Source organism: Bombina bombina, chromosome 1 (genome assembly GCF_027579735.1).
Source record: "Bombina bombina isolate aBomBom1 chromosome 1, aBomBom1.pri, whole genome shotgun sequence".
In the NCBI taxonomy this organism is placed as follows: Eukaryota; Metazoa; Chordata; class Amphibia; order Anura; family Bombinatoridae; genus Bombina; species Bombina bombina.
The window spans coordinates 1,015,092,061-1,015,113,774 of record NC_069499.1 but is presented as its reverse complement, the minus strand read 5'-3'; the positions used below and the strand labels follow the sequence as shown (position 1 = coordinate 1,015,113,774).

The following is a 21,714-nucleotide window of genomic DNA, read 5'->3' as shown; positions in this document are numbered from 1 at the left end:
GGTAATACTTCTCAGGCCAAGCCAGCTTGGAGACCAATGCAAGGCTGGAACAAGGGAAAGCAGGCCAAGAAACCTGCCACTGCTACCAAGACAGCATGAAATATTGGCCCCCGATCCGGGACCGGATCTGGTGGGGGGCAGACTCTCTCTCTTCGCTCAGGCTTGGGCAAATGGGAGTGATTCATCCTGTTCCATTAAGAGAACAAGGGATGGGGTTCTACTCCAATCTGTTCATAGTTCCCAAAAAAGAGGGAACGTTCAGACCAATCCTAGATCTCAAGATCTTAAACAAATTTCTCAAGGTTCCATCGTTCAAGATGGAAACCATTCGAACTATCCTTCCTTCCATCCAGGAAGGTCAATTTATGACCACGGTGGATTTAAAGGATGCGTATCTACATATTCCTATCCACAAGGAACATCATCGGTTCCTAAGGTTTGCATTCCTGGACAAACATTACCAGTTCGTGGCGCTTCCTTTCGGATTAGCCACTGCTCCAAGGATTTTCACAAAGGTACTAGGGTCCCTTCTAGCGGTGCTAAGACCAAGGGGCATTGCAGTAGTACCTTACCTGGACGACATTCTGATTCAAGCGTCGTCCCTTCCTCAAGCAAAGGCTCACACGGACATTGTCCTGGCCTTTCTCAGATCTCACGGCTGGAAAGTGAACGTGGAAAAGAGTTCTCTATCCCCGTCAACAAGGGTTCCCTTCTTGGGAACAATTATAGACTCCTTAGAAATGAGGATCTTTCTAACAGAGGCCAGAAAAACAAAGCTTCTGGACTCTTGTCGGATACTTCATTCCGTTCCTCTTCCTTCCATAGCTCAGTGCATGGAAGTGATCGGGTTGATGGTGGCGGCGATGGACATAGTTCCTTTTGCGCGCATTCATCTAAGACCATTACAACTGTGCATGCTCAGTCAGTGGAATGGGGACTATACAGACTTGTCTCCGAAGATACAAGTAAATCAGAGGACCAGAGACTCACTCCGTTGGTGGCTGTCCCTGGACAATCTGTCTCAAGGGATGATGTTCCACAGACCAGAGTGGGTCATTGTCACGACCGACGCCAGTCTGATAGGCTGGGGCGCGGTCTGGGGATCCCTGAAAGCTCAGGGTCTTTGGTCTCGGGAAGAATCTCTTCTACCGATAAATATTCTGGAACTGAGAGCGATATTCAATGCGCTCCAGGCCTGGCCCCAGCTTGCGAGGACCAGGTTCATACGGTTTCAATCAGACAACATGACGACTGTTGCGTACATCAACCATCAGGGGGGAACAAGGAGTTCCCTAGCGATGGAAGAAGTAACCAAAATTATTCTTTGGGCGGAGTCTCACTCCTGCCACCTGTCTGCTATCCACATCCCAGGAGTGGAAAATTGGGAAGCGGATTTTCTGAGTCGTCAGACATTGCATCCGGGGGAGTGGGAACTCCATCCGGAAATCTTTGCCCAAGTCACTCACCTGTGGGGCATTCCAGACATGGATCTGATGGCCTCTCGTCAGAACTTCAAAGTTCCTTGCTACGGGGCCAGATCCAGGGATCCCAAGGCGGCTCTAGTGGATGCACTAGTAGCACCTTGGACCTTCAAACTAGCTTATGTGTTCCCGCCATTTCCTCTCATCCCCAGGCTGATAGCCAGGATCAAGCAGGAGAGGGCGTCGGTGATCTTGATAGCTCCTGCGTGGCCACGCAGGACTTGGTATGCAGATCTGGTGAATATGTCATCGGCTCCACCTTGGAAGCTACCTTTGAGACGAGACCTTCTTGTTCAGGGTCCGTTCGAACATCCGAATCTGGTTTCACTCCAGCTGACTGCTTGGAGATTGAACGCTTGATTTTATCGAAGCGAGGATTCTCAGATTCTGTGATCGATACTCTTGTTCAGGCCAGAAAGCCTGTGACTAGAAAGATTTACCACAAAATTTGGAAAAAATATATCTGTTGGTGTGAATCTAAAGGATTCCCTTGGGACAAGGTTAAGATTCCTAGGATTCTATCCTTCCTTCAAGAAGGATTGGAAAAAGGATTATCTGCAAGTTCCCTGAAGGGACAGATTTCTGCTTTGTCGGTATTACTTCACAAAAAGCTGGCAGCTGTGCCAGATGTTCAAGCCTTTGTTCAGGCTCTGGTTAGAATCAAGCCTGTTTACAAACCTTTGACTCCTCCTTGGAGTCTCAATTTAGTTCTTTCAGTTCTTCAGGGGGTTCCGTTTGAACCCTTACATTCCGTTGATATTAAGTTATTATCTTGGAAAGTTTTGTTTTTAGTTGCGATTTCTTCTGCTAGAAGAGTCTCAGAATTATCTGCTCTGCAGTGTTCTCCTCCTTATCTGGTGTTCCATGCAGATAAGGTGGTTTTACGTACTAAACCTGGTTTTCTTCCAAAGGTTGTTTCTAACAAAAACATTAACCAGGAGATTATCGTACCTTCTCTGTGTCCAAAACCAGTTTCAAAGAAGGAACGTTTGTTGCACAATTTGGATGTTGTTCGCGCTCTAAAATTCTATTTAGATGCTACAAAGGATTTTAGACAAACATCTTCCTTGTTTGTTGTTTATTCAGGTAAAAGGAGAGGTCAAAAAGCAACTTCTACCTCTCTCTCTTTTTGGATTAAAAGCATCATCAGATTGGCTTACGAGACTGCCGGACGGCAGCCTCCCGAAAGAATCACAGCTCATTCCACTAGGGCTGTGGCTTCCACATGGGCCTTCAAGAACGAGGCTTCTGTTGATCAGATATGTAGGGCAGCGACTTGGTCTTCACTGCACACTTTTACCAAATTTTACAAGTTTGATACTTTTGCTTCTTCTGAGGCTATTTTTGGGAGAAAGGTTTTGCAAGCCGTGGTGCCTTCCATTTAGGTGACCTGATTTGCTCCCTCCCTTCATCCGTGTCCTAAAGCTTTGGTATTGGTTCCCACAAGTAAGGATGACGCCGTGGACCGGACACACCTATGTTGGAGAAAACAGAATTTATGTTTACCTGATAAATTTCTTTCTCCAACGGTGTGTCCGGTCCACGGCCCGCCCTGGTTTTTTTAATCAGGTCTGATATTTTATTTTCTTTAACTACAGTCACCACGGTACCATATGGTTTCTCCTATGCAAATATTCCTCCTTAACGTCGGTCGAATGACTGGGGTAGGCGGAGCCTAGGAGGGATCATGTGACCGGCTTTGCTGGGCTCTTTGCCATTTCCTGTTGGGGAAGAGAATGTCCCACAAGTAAGGATGACGCCGTGGACCGGACACACCGTTGGAGAAAGAAATTTATCAGGTAAACATAAATTCTGTTTTTTGTTGAAGAGTGGTCAGTAGACTGACTTTATTGTTCATGAGAACCATTATGCTGAACGGAAGGTTGTTTTTTTTCCGTCTTCGAAGCTTCTATTTAGTAGCAGGAATGTAATTTGTTTTCAACTTGCAAGGTTTGTCCCATTTAAAGGGGGGAAAATAAATTTCTTAAAGGGACAAGAATTCAGGGAGGTCATAATTTTTTATCTTTTTTTAAAAAAAGTTTCCAATTTACTTCTATAAACTTGCGTAGTTCTCATTGTATTCGGTGCTGAAGAACAGGTGGTGGTAGCATACCCGTGTATGGGGCATAAGGCATGCATGCTTCTACCTACTAGCTTTTCAATAATGGATTCCAAGATAACAAAGTAAATGTGATAATAGAAGTAAATTGGAAAGTTTTTATTTATTTTAAATTGTAGGTTCTGTATGAATCATGAGAGAAAAATTGTTGGGGTTCAGGTTTCATGTTAATTTAACCCCTTTGCTATCAGGAATGAGTGTCAACTGGGTTTCTCATTTGAAATTATTTACATACCACTTGTGCAATCGTGACACAAATGGTTGTAATGGTAAAAGCTTCTCTGGGATCCCCTTTGTTCAGAGATGCATGGCTTTGCCATTGGTTTTTGGTAATTAGATGGCTGCTAATTGCATATGCGCAACACACTATTTATTCCCAGCAGTGAGGGGGTTAATTGTGTAGAAATTACCCTGCCATCTGACACCACCAATTATGCTCAGTTACCCTATGAAAACAGATGCCTGCAGCTCAGGAACAGCAATTCTCATCTGTCACTTGGCAGCCAAGACTGCTAGAGCTCCATAAATATGTGACATTGATCCGTTATGCAATACGGTGGGTGTTAAAATTAGCACTGTTAAAGTGAATGTAAAGTTTCTTGAATGAGTGGTCGGTTTTTAAAAATACTATTAGAACGGGCACTTTCATTCATTAAAGGGACAGTAAACACCAGTATTTTTGTTTTTTAAAAAGATAGATAATCCCTTTATTACCCATTTTCCAATTTTGCATAACCAACACAGTTATAATAATATACTTTTTACCTCTGTGATTACCTTGTATCTATGCCTCTGCAAACTGCCTCCTTATTTCCGTTCTTTTGACAGACTTGCATTTTTAGCCAATCAGTGCTGACTCCTAGGAGCTTCACGTGCCTGAGCTCAATGTTATCTATATGAAACACATGAACTAACGCCCTCTAGTGGTGAAAAACTGTCAAAATGCTTTCAAATTAGAGGCAGTCTTCAAGGTCTAAGAAATTAGCATATGAACCTCCTAGATTTAGCTTTCAACTAAGAATACCAAGAGAACAAAGCAAAATTGGTAATAAAAGTAAATTGGAAAGTTGTTGAAAATTACAAGCCCTATTTAAATCATGAATTTTTTTTTTTTTTTTAATTTTTTTTTACTTTACTGTCCCTTTAAACTTTACATTGCAGCCTTTTTTTTTTTAAAATTACTTACCTTTTTTTTCTTTAGGAAACCCAGACCGGCGATCCTCCGCCCACTTCTCATGCTGTACTTGGCATATCTCTGACGAATCCGGCTTCTTCCAATTGTTGTGTGGCCTCACAAGCTGGTCACCTATGGGGTGCACGCCATGATCGGAGGAAGCCGGTTTCGTCATTGCTGTGCTAAGTACAGAGGAGCTGCGGGCGGAGGATCGCCGGTCTGGTTTTCCTAAAGAAAAGTGTTTTTGTTTTTTTTTTTACTGCTTTTTCAAGTTTAATGAATGAAAAATGCCCCTGTTTTTAATAGTATTTTTATAAAACAGACACTCATTCATTTCACTTTAATTACTATAAAGGTTTAGTGTTTCAGATTCTGATGTATGTACATAGAGATGAAATAAGAAACCAAATACATTTTGTAGTAGCCTTTCCATTTAGGATTCAGTCTGTGCTGCAGGGTAACATTCTTGCAGCGTGTTTCTAAAGAGCTGAATATGGCAGAATCCTACTGTAGCCAGTTTTCATCCTCTCTACTTAAAGGGAAATTAAACACTAAATAAATGCTAGATAGACTGATGCATTCAAAGAAAAGATTAGTCCGAGAGTAACATGTAGATGTATTTAAAGTTTTGTTAGATGTTTAAATATTGACAAAATAAGTGAAAAGTTTTAGTATCTATAAAACAATGGGAGCTGCCATGTTGTAACTTAGGTTACTTTCTCTGCTGCTGACCAACTAGGAACAGTTGTAAATAGGTTACTAGAGTGTGCAGAATATAACAGCGTTCTGCCCTTCCACAGCTAACAGGAACTGAAAAGCTCATAATTTCAGAATAAATTACAGGAAAAGAGGTCAAAATAAATAATGAAAGTATATTGCAGAGTTGGCTTTTATATATACGATTAATCATTTTATATTAAAATCTCAAGGTGTTTAATGTCCATTTTTGAAGCACCTAAAGTTGAATTTAATTGATTATATTTTTTTACACATACCCCAAGCAGGAAGCCATCACATACAGCATATTTATTCTGCAAGCACCTAATAATAAGTTTTAACTGGTCTATATATAATCACTTAAAAATAAAAATTAGGGAAATAAAGATTCTATTTAATATAACATAAAATAAAAATTAGGGAAAATAACATAACATTTAAAAAAAAAAGTATGTAGTGGTGTGTGTGTGTGTTTTTTTTTTTTTTTTTTTTCCCCCGTGATGCCCCCTGGGCTGATGTTTTATAGAAATTCTTATGTTTAACCTAAAACTATAAATGCATTGTAAGCATGGCGTCTTTATTAGTGGCCCCCTTGAGGGGCAGCTGACTCATCTGGGAATATCTCAATCAAACCACACATTCTGAAAAGTGAATTCCCACCTTGTTTGAACATGCACTCTCAAACAGCAGCTGGCATTCCACTCCCCCTTACCTCTCTGTACCCCCACCCCATGCACAAATTTTGGACATGACACTCGCTAACCTGTTTTGAAGTAATTATTCTTTCATAAGATCTTTATCCCTGTTGCCACCTGTCAAGTGTGAGTCCTTTTTGGAAAGGAAAGTTATTTGTCTTTGCAGTCACTAAAAGAATGGTGCGCTGCAACAAGTCTAAACATGATCATTGAATTGTTTTTCACCTTGACTTTCAAAACAGGTAATTTATTAGCTGAGAATTCATTTATAACGGAGGTAATCTCCTTTAGAATTCAATGTCCGCTTCTATTTCAGACAATCAATTACATCTAACCATTAGGAACCTAGGACAGTGTTTCTTTGTATGACATTTTTAATGAAAGGCAACTATTGTGCTTTATACTGTGACCGTTTGTGTTGCGGGTCTGTAATAATCCATTTGTTTTTACAGGTAATTGCTATAGTCATGGACACCTTTACAGACAATGACCTGTTTCAGGATGTTGTTGAAGCTTGCAGGAAGCGCAGGGTTGCAGCCTACATCCTGCTGGACCAAGCACAGTTCCCACACTTTCTCACTATGTGTCATAATCTGGGAGTCTCCCTTGAAGCAGAGAAGGTAACTGGCAACTGAAATTAAGCGCACTGTTCCTTCGGACCCGATAGTGTGTTTTTAAAAAGTCAAAACATTTTTGTTTCACTTTGAATTAAAAGCCATATTCCATATAAAAAATGGATAAGAACAGTAACCGCAGTATCTACAGCCTCATATCACAGGCAGCTTTTAAAATGTATGACTATTTTTACTCCTCCTGTATCATGTGACAGCCATCAGCCAATCACAAGTGCATATACGTATATTCTTTGAATTCTTGCCCATGCTCATTCGGAGCAGGTGACTCAAAAAGTGTATATTGTGTTAATAAAGTAAATTGGAAAGTTGTTTTAAACAGCATGCTCTAGCTGAATCATGACCTTTTTTAATTTGTGCTTGAGTATCCCTTTAAAGAGAGAGGAACTGATGAAAGTGAGTGTTTATTACCAATTGCAAAAGCAAAAAAAAATTTAGACAGGAAACTCCAATATTTTTTTTTTTTCACGATTCAGACAGAGCTTGTGATTTTTAAACAACATTGCAATTTACTTCTATTATCTAATTTGCTTAATTATTTAGGTATCCTTTGTTGAAAAGCTTAGCTAGGTTCAGCACCAATCTGCAAAATTTGCAGCCAATCAGCAAATAGAACCCAGGTGCTAAGCCTACCTAGCTAAGTATTTCAACAAAGGATACCTAAATAATGAAGCAAATTAGATAATAGAAGTAAATTAGAGTAGGTGTTTAAAATTGTATGCTCTGTCAGAATCATGAAAGGAAAATTTCCAGTTCCTTTAAATAAAAATGTAACGTCATGCTCATTAAACATGACTTGACGCTGTTTCAATATGCACAAAATTGTTCTTAATGATTATTGATACAACTAATTACTTTTAAAATGTATATTTATCTAAATTGAGCCCTAGAGAATTCCTATGATGTCTTATTAAGAATAATAATAATAAAAAAAAAAGTTTTTTCTTTAAGATATGGAGAGTCCATGATGTCATCAACTGCTAGTGGGAATATCACTCCTGGCCAGCAAGAGGAGGCAAAGAGCACCACAGCAAAGCTGCTAAGTGTCACTCCCCTACCCATAATCCCCAGTCATTCTCTTTGCCTCTGTCAATGGAGGAGGTGACATATGGTGTCTGAAGGAAATGTGATTCCTTTTGCTACAAGCAAGATTTTTGGGTATAGCTGTAGTCCACATCAATCTCTGCAGTAGAGTAGTGGTGGCTTCAAAGCAGTTAGAAAGGTAGTCCTTGCTGGATATTCTAACATATTTGCTGCCTATGGTATAGAAAGCCAGAGTAGGTTTACTCTGTTCTTTTTCCACAGGTCTCTGTAAGGAGTATGTGTCCTTTCACGCCTTGTGAGCTGTCCTGCCTGACAGTTGGATTGCAGGTAAGTGCTTTTGTCTTCTAGGTATTGGAGACTTGCACGATATAGATAGAGAGAGATATATATATATATATATATATAGACGTGCAGTGAGGTCAGAGATTGGTGAGGCACTAGATATGATACGCCGGAGAAACACATATACAGAGGGCCGCAAGTACCCCCAACCGGGCAGGTTTAAATGATAGCTGAACCAGTGCACAGGTGAAATAATCTGCTGATGGGTGAGAGCAAGTTAGTAGCCACTGAGTTACTAATTAGCTGATTACTTCATATGTGCACTGATTCAGCTATAATGAAAACCTGGCCTGTTAGGGGTACTTGAGGACCATGGTTGAGAAACACTGCACTAAAGTAGATGCATGAGCCATAACTGGTCACATTTATATTACATAACTCACAGAAATGTGTATAGAAAGATTATATAATCTATTAAAGGCAGTTAAATACAGTGATATATTATTTCTGCAGTGCACATTTATTTTATTATTCTATCCCTTGATCATCATGTCAGTCAGGACTAGTCTCTCTCTGGACATGGTATATTAAAAAAAGAAAAGCAAAATGGACCAAAAGCATCATTACATAACTATTATTTGTGCACATTATTTTTTATTATAATATACCTTGATTCATGATCCAGGTATATTATAATAAAAATAATGTGGACAAATAGTAGTAAAGGTAGTGGTACGTATTTCATTAACTCCCCTGCTGCTGCATCATTACATAACTACTATTTGTGCACATTATTTTTTATTATAAATACCTTGATTCATGATCAAGGTATATTATAATAAAAATAATGTGGACAAATAGTAGTAAAAGTACTAACTCCCCTGCTTCTGCCTAGATGCGCTCTCGCGCTTTAAAAGTGTAAGCATTAGCATAGACACTTTCTGTTCTGCCTTACCCGTCCGCAAGCTGAAGATTTTAAAATCAAATTAGTATATGGCTCCGGTGCTCCGTCCGCGTCCAAGTGACCCAGAAGGGATGAGCTGATCAGGTGGCAACACACAGCCCTTCCTTCACAGACTTTGCCGCCAGCCTACAAGACTCCAGTACTTCTGCGCTGCGCTCTGGATTCTATCTTGCGCATGCGCAGGGAGCCAATCAATAACGGTCACGTTCTCCTGGTGTTGTCAATCACAGGAGAACATGACCGTCTGATTGGCTCCCTCTCTAAGAGGCATTACGAGTCATGCCTCCGATTGGCCTATATTTTCCTGGCTGACGTTCAGTCAGCTTGTGACAGCCAGTGGGTGGTGTTTTCATCCATCGCCTGTAATTTAAAAAATGCAATGATGTTACGCAATGGAGAGGTAGAAAAGTACACTGCCTCTCCATAGCGTAACTTGGGGAAAAAAAAGTTAATAGGTTATGTTATGCCAGCAGGTGTCACTAATGCTCATAATATGCACCCATGTTGCGCTATGGAGTATGTCTGCTCTGCATCTCCATAGCGTAACATGGGGGAGAAAATAAAAAGTAAATTTCTTTTTTTTTAACACAATTTTTTTTTTTTATTTATATTACATTTAAATAAACTTTGGGCCCTTATGGCAGGGGAGGCTCTGCCTCCCCTGCCTCCTATGACTGCACGTCCTTGATAGATAGATAGATAGATAGATATATATATATATATATATATATTATATATATATATCTATATATCTCTCTCATATTTTTAGGCAGACTGCAGACACTTATCTAGTGACTTGGAGACTAAGTGGTTAATTATTCTCTTTTTGCTAAAGAGGTTAACTTTTTATTGTGGATTTTTGAGGGATTGCAGCTCATAGAGTACTCGGCATAGTATGTTGTGGACACATTGAATATGCTTTTCAAACAACTCAATATGAGTTTGTGTGTTTGCAAGACCGCTCACTGTTTCTTTACCGGGCTAATTTCAGGAAGTGCGCGCTTTCATTTCTAGCTGCGCAGTTCTTTTGGCCCGAAATGGTCATGTGACCTGCTATTTCGCTTTTTAGACCGAAGCGTAGCAGAGTCTGTCCCGATACTGGTTGGGAGACAGGAGTACTGTGTTGCTTGTTTGGTTTCCGGAGGTGAGGTAGGGCACCTCAGTAAATCTGGGGTGTAGAGGCCTGCTCTTGATATTGTTGGCAAATTTTTGGAGCGTTTTTTTTTTTTTTTTCCCTTCCATTTATCCTCTTAAAGTGACTTTTTTCTTTTTTTTTTTTGTGTGTGTGTGTGTTAGCAATATGAACATGGGTCAAGAATCCCCTGTTTGTGATAAATGCCTGTTATGTCTTGCGGCACAATTGTTTTGCCTATGCAATTTTGTGCTGCTTGCTTAGCTAAATCTTTGCAACGTAAAGATAAATTGTTGCCCTCTGAGCCCAATAAAGTCTCTCAGGATGATGCTGTTCAGGCAATGCTACATAGCTTACTCCTCAAACGTCCTAAGCCTCTCTGGCTTCACATGCAGTGCCCTGCGGTTCCTCTCAACCTCCTGGAGGAGTATATTTGCCTGCAGATTTTGCTGCACATGTATCTTCTGAGGCATTATCTGCTTTTCCTCGGTAGCAAGGACTACCTCACAACTTTCTAACTGCTTTAAAGCCACCACTACTCTACTGCAGAGATTGATGTGGACTACAGCTATACCCAAAAATCTTGCTTGTAGCAAAAATAATCAAATTTTCTTTAGACACCAAACTTCACCTCCTCCATTGACAAAGTAGCTACTGCTACTTCTTTCCCTCTGGTTGTGAAGTATAATTCGTTTGACTTATGAGACTGCTGGACGGCAGCCTCCTGAGATAATTACAGCTCATTCTACTAGGGCTGTCTTCTCTTCTTGGGCTTTCAAAAATGAAGCTTCTGTGGAACAGATTTGCAAGGCTGCAACTTGGTTCTCTCTGCATACTTTCTTTTTAAAGACACAAGTCCACGGATCATCATCCTTACTTGTGGGATTTCACCTCCTGGTCAGTAGGAGAAGGCAAAGAGCACCACAGCAGAGCTGTTATATATAGCTCCTCCCTTCCCTCCCACTCCAGTCATTCTCTTTTGCCTACGTTAGTGATAGGAAGAGGTACATTGAGGTGTTAGTTTTAGATTCTTCAATCAAGAGTTTGTTATTTTAAAGTAGTGCCAGAGAGTGCTACTTTGTCCTGGGGTATAGCCTGCTTCCATTTCAGTCTCTACAGTAGAGTTTTGATGGCTTTAGAGCAATGGGAACTTGTGGGACATAATTCTCACTGCGCCTCCCATATTTGTGCTGCCCTTTATCATTCAGTCTGAGGTACTCACTAACTCGTCATTTGTTTCTTTCTCAGACCAATGTGAGGGAGAGAACCTCTCAAGCTTGGGAACTGCCTTCTGCCAGGCAGTGGTGGAGGTAAGTTCTACCTTTCTGGGACCTAAGGAGACTCAGTTCTTTGTTCAAAACTAGCACTATGGAACATAAATGGTTAATAGCAAAGCCTTTTTATGTTGGGGACTCTTCAACTTTTAAGTGAAAAGTTTTTTTGGGCAGTGCCAGTGTTATTTTTTTTGTGAGGCTCCGGTGGTTTCACTTGTTGTTTTCTTTCCCGGAGGGGAGACATTGGGCTTTGGGTACGCCCGCGATGGGCGGAACTTCCTGTATTTGTGTGCCACTGAGTAGAGCGCTGTTTCCTGTCAGGATTAGTGCGACATTTAGCTGGGCTACTTGATTGTCTGTCTGTCTGTATGTCTGTTCTAGAGCGGCATGTAATGTAATTTCATGCGCTTCAAGTACAGATACGTTAAGTCCGGTCCGGGTTTGTGAGCTGGATTGCACAGTGTGACTGAACAGATCTTCACCTTCAGGGGATCCGGTGTCATTTTGCACAGTAGGAGCACCACAGCAATCTGTGGTGCAGAGGTATTTGTTATGCAGTCTGTTTTTTAGCCGCTGTGCTTAAGAAGGAATCTGACACTTTGCAGAAAAATAGAGAAACGTTAGTATTTAAAGAAACAGTAACGGTCTTTCAATAGTTATCTTTTTCTAATATTTTATTGTTTCTCCTGTTGATTATTTAATAAATTATATTGAATGATGGATCAAGAGGGTGTGCAATATGTTACATGTGCCTTGTGTCTGGATGCAAATGTGGAAGCACCAATCCCTTTCTGTCCTACATGTATTGAAAGGACTAAGTTTTAGGGATAAAAAAATTTCTGAGCCAATCTCTTCTCAGGCAGATGTTGTCCAGGAACCTTCGGATGAGGGTCAATTTATGCCACAACTTTCTCCCCAAGCGTCCCAAAAATTAACGTCCCCACCAGCAGTGCCCTGTGCTTCTGCTCTAGCACCTGCTGGAGTTACTTTAAAAGACATAGCGGCAGTTATGTTTTCCACAATTTCTGATGCGTTGTCTGCCTTTCCTATGTTTCAGGGCAAGCGCAAGAGGTAGGACAAGCATGTTATCAGCAATGTTTCTGATGCCATGGTAGCAGTCTCAGAGGTACCCTCCAAGGGAACTGAGATGGAGGGTATAGAGGTTTTATCAGATGGCGAGATTTCAGATTCAGAACCTTTGACTGATTCGGAGGTTGTCTTTTTCCAATTTAAACTAGAACACCTCCGTCTGTTACTCAGGGAGTTGTTGGTTACTTTAGATGACTGATTCCACAGTAGTAGTCGCTCCTGTAAAGGCGAGTAAATTGGACAAATATTTTGAAGTTCCTACTTTCTCAGATGTTTTTCCAGTTCCTAAGCAAGCTTCTGAGATTGTTTCTAAGGAATGGGAGAGACCAGGTATTCAGAAAGATGTTTCCTATAGCTGACACTATCAAGGAAGCTTGGCAAACGGTTCCTAAGGTGGAAGGGGCTATCTTCACCTTAGCCAAGCGAATTACTATTCCTATTGAGGATAGTTGTGCCTTTTAAAGACCCCATGGACAAGAAGTTGGAGGGTCTACTTAAAAGGATTTATATTCACCAGGGTCTGCTGTTGCAGCCGGCTGCGTGCATTGCTACTGTCACTAGTGCGGCAGCTTATTGGTTTGATGCTCTGTCTTAGTCTCTTAAGTCTTTGACTTCATTGGAGGAGATCCAAGATAGGATTAAAGCTCTGAAGTTAGCCAATAGTTTTATTACGGATGCTTCTCTGCAAATTACTAAATTAGCAGCTAAGAGTTCAAGGTTCTCTATCCTAGCCCACAGAGCTTTATGGTTAAAACCTTGGTCTGTGGACGTTTCATCTTAGTCTAAGCTTATAGCTATTCCTTACAAGGGAAAGACCTTGTTTGGACCTGGCTTGAAGGAAATTTATCTCTGACATCACGGGAGGTAAGGGTTATCTCCTTCCTCAGGATAAGAGAAATAAACAAAAAGGACGTCAAAATAATTTTCGTTCCTTTCGCAATTTCAAGGGAAATTCTTTCTCTTCCTCCTCTAAACAGGAAGGAAACTATTTGCAGTCTAAGCCCACTTGGAGACCCAACCAGCCTTGCAACAAGGGTAAACAGTCCAAGAAGCCTGCTGCTGACTTCAAAACAGCATGAAGGGCATGCCCCCGATCTGGGACCGGATCTGGTGGGGGCAGACTTTCTTTCTTCGTTCAGGCTTGGGTGTAAGACGTTCAGGATCCCTGGGCTATAGAAATAGTGTCCCAGGGATACAATCTGGAGTTCAAGAATTTTCCTCCTCGAAGTTTTCTTCTTTCAAGATTATCTGCAAACCAGATAAAAAGAGAGGCGTTCTTACATTGTGTAAGACCTCTCCTCCCTGGGAGTGATTACTCCCGTTCCTGTACAGGAACACGGGCAGGGTTTTTATTCAAATCTGTTTGTAGTTCCCAAGAAGGAGGGAACTTTGAGAAACTTGTTCAGACTCTTGAGATCTAAAATAGGTCTGAGAGTTCCATCTTTCAAGATGGAAACTATTCTTACCATTCTTCCATTGATTCAGGTGGGTCAATTTATGACGACAGTGGACTTAAAGGATGCATATCTACATGTTCCTATCCACAGAGATCATCACAAGTTCCTAAGGTTTGCCTTTCTGGACAGACGCTTTCAGTTCGTGGCTCTTCCTTTCGGGCTGCCCACGGCACCCAGAATTTTCACAAAGGTTCTTGGGGCTCTACTGGCGTTTTTAAGACCGCTGGGCATTGCGGTGGCGCCTTACCTGGACGCTATTCTAATCCAGGTGCCATCTTGTCAACAAGCAAGGTCCCATACCGACATTGTACTATCCTTCCTGAGAACTCACTGGTGGAAGGTGAATCTGGGAAAAAAAGTTCCTTAATCCCGAAAGCAAGGGTGACTTTCTTGGGAACTGTAATCGATTCAAATCTATGAGGATTTTTCTGACAGAGGTCAGGAAATCAAAGATTCTAGATGCCTGTCGAGCCCTTCAGTCCATTCTCGCCCGTCAGTGGCCCACTGCATGGAAGTAATCGAACTGATGGTGACTGCAATGGACATTATCCCGTTTGCTCGGTTTCACCTCAGACCTCTGCAGTTAAACATGCTCAGGCTGTGGAATGGAGATTATGCAGACTTGTCTCCTCCAATAACCCTGGAGCAGGAGACAAGGGATTCTCTTCAATGGTGGTTGTCTCTGGATCCTCTATCCCAGGGAACATGCTTTCGCAGACCATCCTGGGTGATTGTGACAACAGATGCCAGCCTTCTAGGGTGGGGAGCTGTCTGGGGTCCTCTAAAGGCTCAGGGAGTGTGGACTCTGGCGGAGTCTGTTCTTCCTATAAACATCCTGGAACTGAGAGCGATCTTCAATGCTCTTCTGGCCTGGCCTCAGTTGGCTTCTGCCCAGTTCATCAGATTTCAGACGGACAACATAATGCCAGTGGCTTACGTCAATCATCAGGAAGGAGCGAGGAGTTCCTTAGCGATGACAGAGGTAGCCAAGATAATCCGGTGGGCGGAGGCCCATTCTTGCCTTCTGTCAGTGATCCACATCCCAGGAGTGGACAACTGGGAGGCGGACTTTCTGAGCAGGCAGACTTTTCATCCGGGAGAGTGGGAACTCCATCCAGAAGAATTCTCCAACCTGATTCTCAAATGGGATCGGCCAGAGTTGGATCTCATGGCATCTCGTCAGAATGCCAAGCTCCCGAAATACGGGTCAAGGTCCAGGGATCCTCAGACGGAGCTGATAGATGCTCTAGCAGTTCCTTGGTCCTTCAACCTAGCATATCTTTTCCCCCCATTTGCTCTTCTTCCTTGGGTCATTGCTCGAATCAAACAGGAGAAGGCATCAGTGATTCTCATTGCTCCTGCGTGGCCTCACAGGATTTGGTATGCCGATCTGGTGGACATGTCATCCCTGCCACCTTGGAGACTACCATTGAGGAAGGATCTTCTCATTCAAGGACCCTTCATTCAAATCTAATTTCTCTGAAACTGAATGCTTAATTCTATCCAAGCGGGGGTTTTCTGACTCGGTCATAGAGACCTTGATTCAGGCACGTAAACCTGTAACTAGAAAGATTTATTATAAGATTTGGCGTAAATATCTTTATTGGTGTGAATCCAAGGGCTACTCATGGAGTAGTTAGGATTCCCAGCATTTTGTCTTTTCTCCAAGAAGGATTGGAGAAGGGTATATCTGCAAGTTCCCTAAAGGGTCAGATCTGTCTTATCTATTTTGTTACACAAACGTCTGGTTGATGTCCCAGATGTTCAATCTTTTTGTCAGGCCTTGGTTAGGATCAGGCCTGTGTTCAAACCAGTTTCTCCTCCATGCAGTTTGAACTTAGTTCTTAAGGTTCTTCAAGGGGCTCCGTTTGAGCCTATGCATTCCTTAGATATTAAGTGGTTATCTTGGAAAGTTTTATTTCTTGTTGCTATTTCTTCAGCTCGAATAGTGTTTGAGCTTTCGGCGTTGCAATACAATTCGCCTTACCTTATTTTCCTTTCGGATAAGGTAGTTTTATGTACTAAACTAGGGCTCCTTCCTAAGGTTGTTTCAGACAGGGACATTAATCAGGAGATTGTTGTTCCTTCCTTGTGTCCTAAACCTTCTCAGAAGGAAAGGCTTCTGCATAATTTGGACGTAGTCTGTGCTTTGAAGTTTTACTTACAAGCAACTAAGGACTTTGGTTAGTCTTCTTCTCTGTTTGTAATTTTCTCTGGAAAACGTAAGGGTCAGAAAGCTACGGCTACCTCTTTCTTTCTTTTTAGTTGAGGAGTATCATCCGCTTTGCATATGAGACTGCTGGACAGCAGCCTCCTGAAAGAATTACGGCTCATTCCACTAGGGCGGTTGCTTCCTCATGGGCATTTAAAAATGAAGCTTCTATGGAACAGATTTGCAAGGCTGCAACTTGGTCTTCTCTTCACACTTTTTCAAAATTTTACAAATTTGATACTTTTGCCTCGACTGAGACTGTTTTTGGGAGACAGGTTCTTCAAACAGTGGTGCCTTCCGCTTAGGTTCCCTGTGTTGTCCCTCCCTTATCATCCGTGTACTCTAGCTTTGGTATTGTATCCCACAAGTAAGGAGGATGATGATACGTGGACTCATCGTGTCTTTAAAAAGAAAATGTTATGCTTACCTGTTAAATTTGTTTCTTTTTAGACACAATGAGTCCACGGCCCGCCCTGTTCTCTTAAGACAGGTTGTTAATTTTTGTAAACTTCAGACACCTCTGCACCTTAGCTTTTCTTTTCTCTTCCTAACTTCGGTCGAATGACTGGAGTGGGAGGGAAGGGAGGAGCTATATATAACAGCTCTGCTGTGGTGCTCTTTGCCTCCTCCTGCTGACCAGGAGGTGAAATCCCACAAGTAAGGATGATAATCCGTGGACTCATCGTGTCTAAAAAGAAACAAATTTATAAGGTAAGCATACATTTTTTCTTTTTTCCAAATTTGATACTTTTGCCTCGGCTGAGGCTTCTTTTGGGAGAAAGGTTCTTCAAGCGGTGGTGCCTTCTGTTAAGGTCTGCTTGTTTGTTTTCCCTCCCTAGTCATCCCGTGTCCTCTAGCTTGGGTATTGGTTCCCACTAGTAATTGATGACGTTGTGGACTCTCCATATCTTAGGAAAGAAAACAAAATGTATGCTTACCTGATAAATGTATTTCTTTCCGGATATGGAGAGTCCACGACCCCACCTTTTATTAAGACAGTTATTTTTGATTAAACCTCAGGCACCTCTACACTGTTGTGTTATTCCTTTTTTCCATTTCCCTTCGGTTGAATGACTGGGGATTATGGGTAGGGGAGTGACACTTAACAGCTTTGCTGTGGTGCTGTTTGCCTCCTCCTGATATTCCCACTAGTAATTGATGATGTTGTGGACTCTCCATATCCGGAAAGAAATTTATCAGGTAAGCATAAATTTTGTTATTATGCACATATAGCCAATATGTTATATAGATGTGGAAAAATTATATTCTTTATAATGGTCTCTTTTTGATAATCTGTCTAGTCTCCTCTTGGGTGTTGGCACTTTTTCTATTGCTTCCTAACTAAAGTTACTAGTGTCCTTTTTTTATGTTTGTGGTGTAGTGGATTTTTTTTTTTTTTTTTTTTTTTTATTACAGCAATTTCACTTTTAATTTTACATTGGTTACAAGTGTAGGAATCTGCTTGTATAAGGGCTGTGAATTTAGTTTTATTTGTGCCATTCTGCCCATACTGCAAGCAATAAAGAAGTGCCTCTGGCTGCATAATGACATCCACTTATACTTGTGCCAGAAAGACTACTACTGGTCCTAGCTCATTCTTGCACTATAACAAAGATCTTTTTGGTTGCGGGGGAAAAGGTCAAAACCTTGTCATCCTTTTACAATAAAGTAGCTAAACTAACCTAGTACTATTATTATTTGGTAACCGCTTTGTTTTGCTTTCAGAACCTGAGGGTCAGGACACTAACTGGCAATAACTACTACACACGTTCTGGAGCTAAGATTGTTGGCAAGGCACATGAGAAATTTCTTTTGGTGGATGGACTGAAAGTGGCAACAGGAAGTTACAGGTATATATTTGAAGGAATAAGTTATGAAATTATGCTACATAAGTACATTGTACCATTCTTCATTTGTGTTCGCTTTATACTGTATATGAACTAAAGTCAGTGTCAAGCTGATCCATTTATTTTATTTTTTCTTCTTCTAGCTTCACTTGGACAGATGGAAAACTAAACAGCAGTAACTTAATAATTCTGACGGGCCAGGTGGTGGAGAATTTTGATCTGCAGTTCCGAGTCCTCTATGCTCAGTCCAAACCAATTAGTGCAAAACTACTGTCCTCTATGCGGCTTCAATTTGTTTCTCTGGACTGCCCTCCCAAAAAGATTCAAAACAAGCACATAAGTCCTTTACTTTTGCCCCTAGAACTAGTAAAGCTGTCTAGTACACCGAAAAGAGATGTCAAAGTCGCAGATGCTGTTACTAATATGGACGTAGAAGATGACTGGCTACAGAGTTGTGATATTATCACTGGACTGAAGGAGAGCCAGAGTATTTCAACACAGACTGAGCCACATGAGGGCAGCTTGCCCAGAAGAGGGATGGATATTACCACGCAAACTTACATTTTGTCTGATAGTATTGGAACCCAAACTTCTGTGGCAGCCAAAGTGGCTTCCACCCAAACTATGGTGCTGTCACGATCTGTGACTACGCAAACCACTCAGTTCATAGAACCCTCACCTGTTGTCCAAGGAACAGCACTACGATCCACTCTTACAAGGTCTTCCTCTACGTTCTCTTCTTCCTCCTCCTCTTCCACTATGTCTAGTTCTAGTACTAGCTCTGATTCTTCTGTTAGATCATCTGACTATATAGGTAATGCCATGCAAAGACCAGAATATCCACTTCGAGACAGCTTCAAAAAGTTAACCAAGGAACGCCAGTTTCATTACACTACTATACGTACTAAACTTGATCAGATGGTCTCTATTCTCTCCAGGAGAAACCGTCTGGCTTCTTCATACCTCAATTGTGATTCAGCCCGGTATGGCATGCAGAGGAGTATAATGCACAGTAGTCTTCTGAACCTCCGTGAGGGTAACCGCTTTGCCCCTAATGTCTGAAACTTAACCCAGCAGATATGACTTGAATGGAAATACAACTTGACTGCTTTTAGCAGTAGGTTAAAATCTGGGGATAGAATGCCAGTGGTCTTCCTTTCATGAGCTACAGTGGCATGTTAATATAATGCTAAACCTTATTGTGGTGTTAGAGGATAAAAGAACAATTTGCTTTTTCTACAGCTGCAGGTATAAAATCTGTCCTTAGCTTAGTAATAAAGACAGAACACTGATTTTTTTTTTCTACTCCTCATGTAATATGCAACTGGACTTTGTAATTAACTTAATTCAGCTTCACTAGTGTGTCAAGAAATATCTCATCCTCTGTTAAATATAAAACTCCTCAGGGTGTTTAGCAAAGCTCACTCCTGTCCTTGTAAAGGGGGAGTAGGGTCCCATACCTTTTTACAAATGACAACCAGGGAAGGTATGCAGATCTGTGAAGGCTCCTGAGGCATTAAGGGCAACATGTTTAAACTGTATTCTATTATAAGTGAGAAAAAATGCTGTAGTGTCACCTGCTCTAATGCTTTAGGTTACAGTATTAATTTTATATTTGCTGACTGGATTTTTGTGAGAGGTATTTAGTTAGTCAGTCTGTCTCATTATTCAACAATATCTGTTAGCTATTATTTGCTCCTTCAGTTCAACCACTCAACAAACTGCTGCCAACCTCCATGTTTATTCAGTTAATTTTAGTTTAAAACTTGTCTGACCTTTTTAAAGACAGTCAGATAACCCACAGCTGCAAATCATAATTAAGAGAACCTAGGAGTAGGTTTACCATTTGGTCCAAAGCAAAAAGATCCAAGTATCAGAAAGGAGGGATAGGGATGTTTCTCCTGATGTATACAACTGAGATGCTGCTGTTGCTAGTGTGTAATACCTGAGTTGTGCAGATATTACTACTGCATACCCATGTAACACTGCACACAGGGCTACACCTGGTGTGTCAAACGGTAGGTTGTATCTTCCAGTAGATCTGTGCTCACCAATAGACTGAAAGACTATGTAATTTCCGATTTAACCAGAAGGGAAAACCTTGTCTCAAGCTGAAATAAAAGTGTAAATGTGTTTTCTACAAGTATAATCTGTGGCATAATCGTTGCTACACATGATGTTTAAGCACAATAATATTTGAATGACAAATCTAAGGTATGAGCACAGATAGATGACAAACCACAAACAGTAGATCACATTTCACAAACTCATGACTTCACTGCACATATTAGCTCTTCATTCTTCTTTCAGTGCAACATATAAGCTTTTTATATTATCAGCGTTAATACTTGCTCTAAGAAAATACATTACACTAAGAAGTTGTCAATTTATTCAGCATTGTGAGAATTTTTAATTTATAAAAAGAAATGTGGCTTCATTTTTAACTTTTTAATTTTACATAGTTTTAATATGTAGAAACGGCAATTACACACAATGTGTGCATACGTTTTTTTTTATTAAGTATGTGGTTTTGTTTTTAAATTATTTAAATACTAGACAAAATGCTCTTGCAGTTAAAACATTGCAATCCTTGCTAGCAGATGTCTCAAACTTTGCATTTTTTTTTATGGAACGTGAACTTGGTAGTTTTTATAATTATTATAAACATATATTATATTATATATATATACCAAGATCAATGCTGTCTAGCTTTATACAAATAGCAGTTAAATTAATAAATTGAATTACCCCGACATTGCAATGTTATAAAATATTCTGCATTTGCTGTGTTTCATCTACAAATTTCTGTAGTATTTAGGTGGGAGCATGCACAACTTCAGCAAAAGCTGCCTAGCAATCTACAAAAAAAAAATTTTCTTTTCTTCAAGTGTGTTTTAATACAGAGCAGTTCTAATACGTTATATGCTTGAAAGTAGGTTTAAGTCTGTCATATTTGTTAACCCATCTATTGTGGTTTTATGTTAATGCAATAGGATCTTTATTTTTTTGGGGGGGGTTTGCACAATTATATTTTGGGTGTGGTGGCTTTTTTTTTTTTTTTTTTAAATAATACAGTCGGCTCCTTTCTTTGGTCAGGGGGCATTGATAGGAATAGATGGGTGATCATGCACTTTCTGGGTTTGTAGTTTGTTTTCTGAGATGCTACACATGTAAATATTTCTCTTATTCAAATGCAATTTATTTGATGTTTCCTTTTTACATATGCTAAATAAGATGCAATAAAGTTACTTAAGACTTTGTAATTGTCTTTTATTTAGAGTCCCAGACAGTAAATGGATCACAGATATTATGAAGTTGGAAGGAAACTAAACAATGTGGTGTGTGTATATGTTACAAAATAGTTTACAATGTTATTGTTATATATATATATATATATATATATATATATATATATATATATATATATATATATATATATATATATATATATATATATATATATATATATATATATATTTAAAATGGTTCTGAACAAATGTCACAAAATAACATATTCACATTTAAAGTGCAGGGTGACCGTAAGTGCAAGACCTTATTACATGTTTATCCAAAAATATACCTAGGTAGGTAGCTG

The 21,714-nt window shown here is 40.4% G+C and overlaps 1 protein-coding gene across 1 annotated transcript in view; it reads left to right on the top strand.

Annotated features, from left to right (window-relative positions):
• FAM83D (family with sequence similarity 83 member D) overlaps positions 1–21,382 on the top strand; it is a 37,991-nt gene extending 16,609 nt beyond the window's left edge. The window contains exons 2-4 of the mRNA XM_053715016.1: positions 6,639–6,806; positions 17,998–18,122; positions 18,263–21,382. Of these exons, the coding sequence (XP_053570991.1) occupies positions 6,639–6,806; positions 17,998–18,122; positions 18,263–19,181 (1,212 nt within the window). The 3' untranslated portion in view covers positions 19,182–21,382. The remainder of the gene's footprint in view (positions 1–6,638; positions 6,807–17,997; positions 18,123–18,262) is intronic.
• Positions 21,383–21,714: the final 332 nt, after the last annotated feature.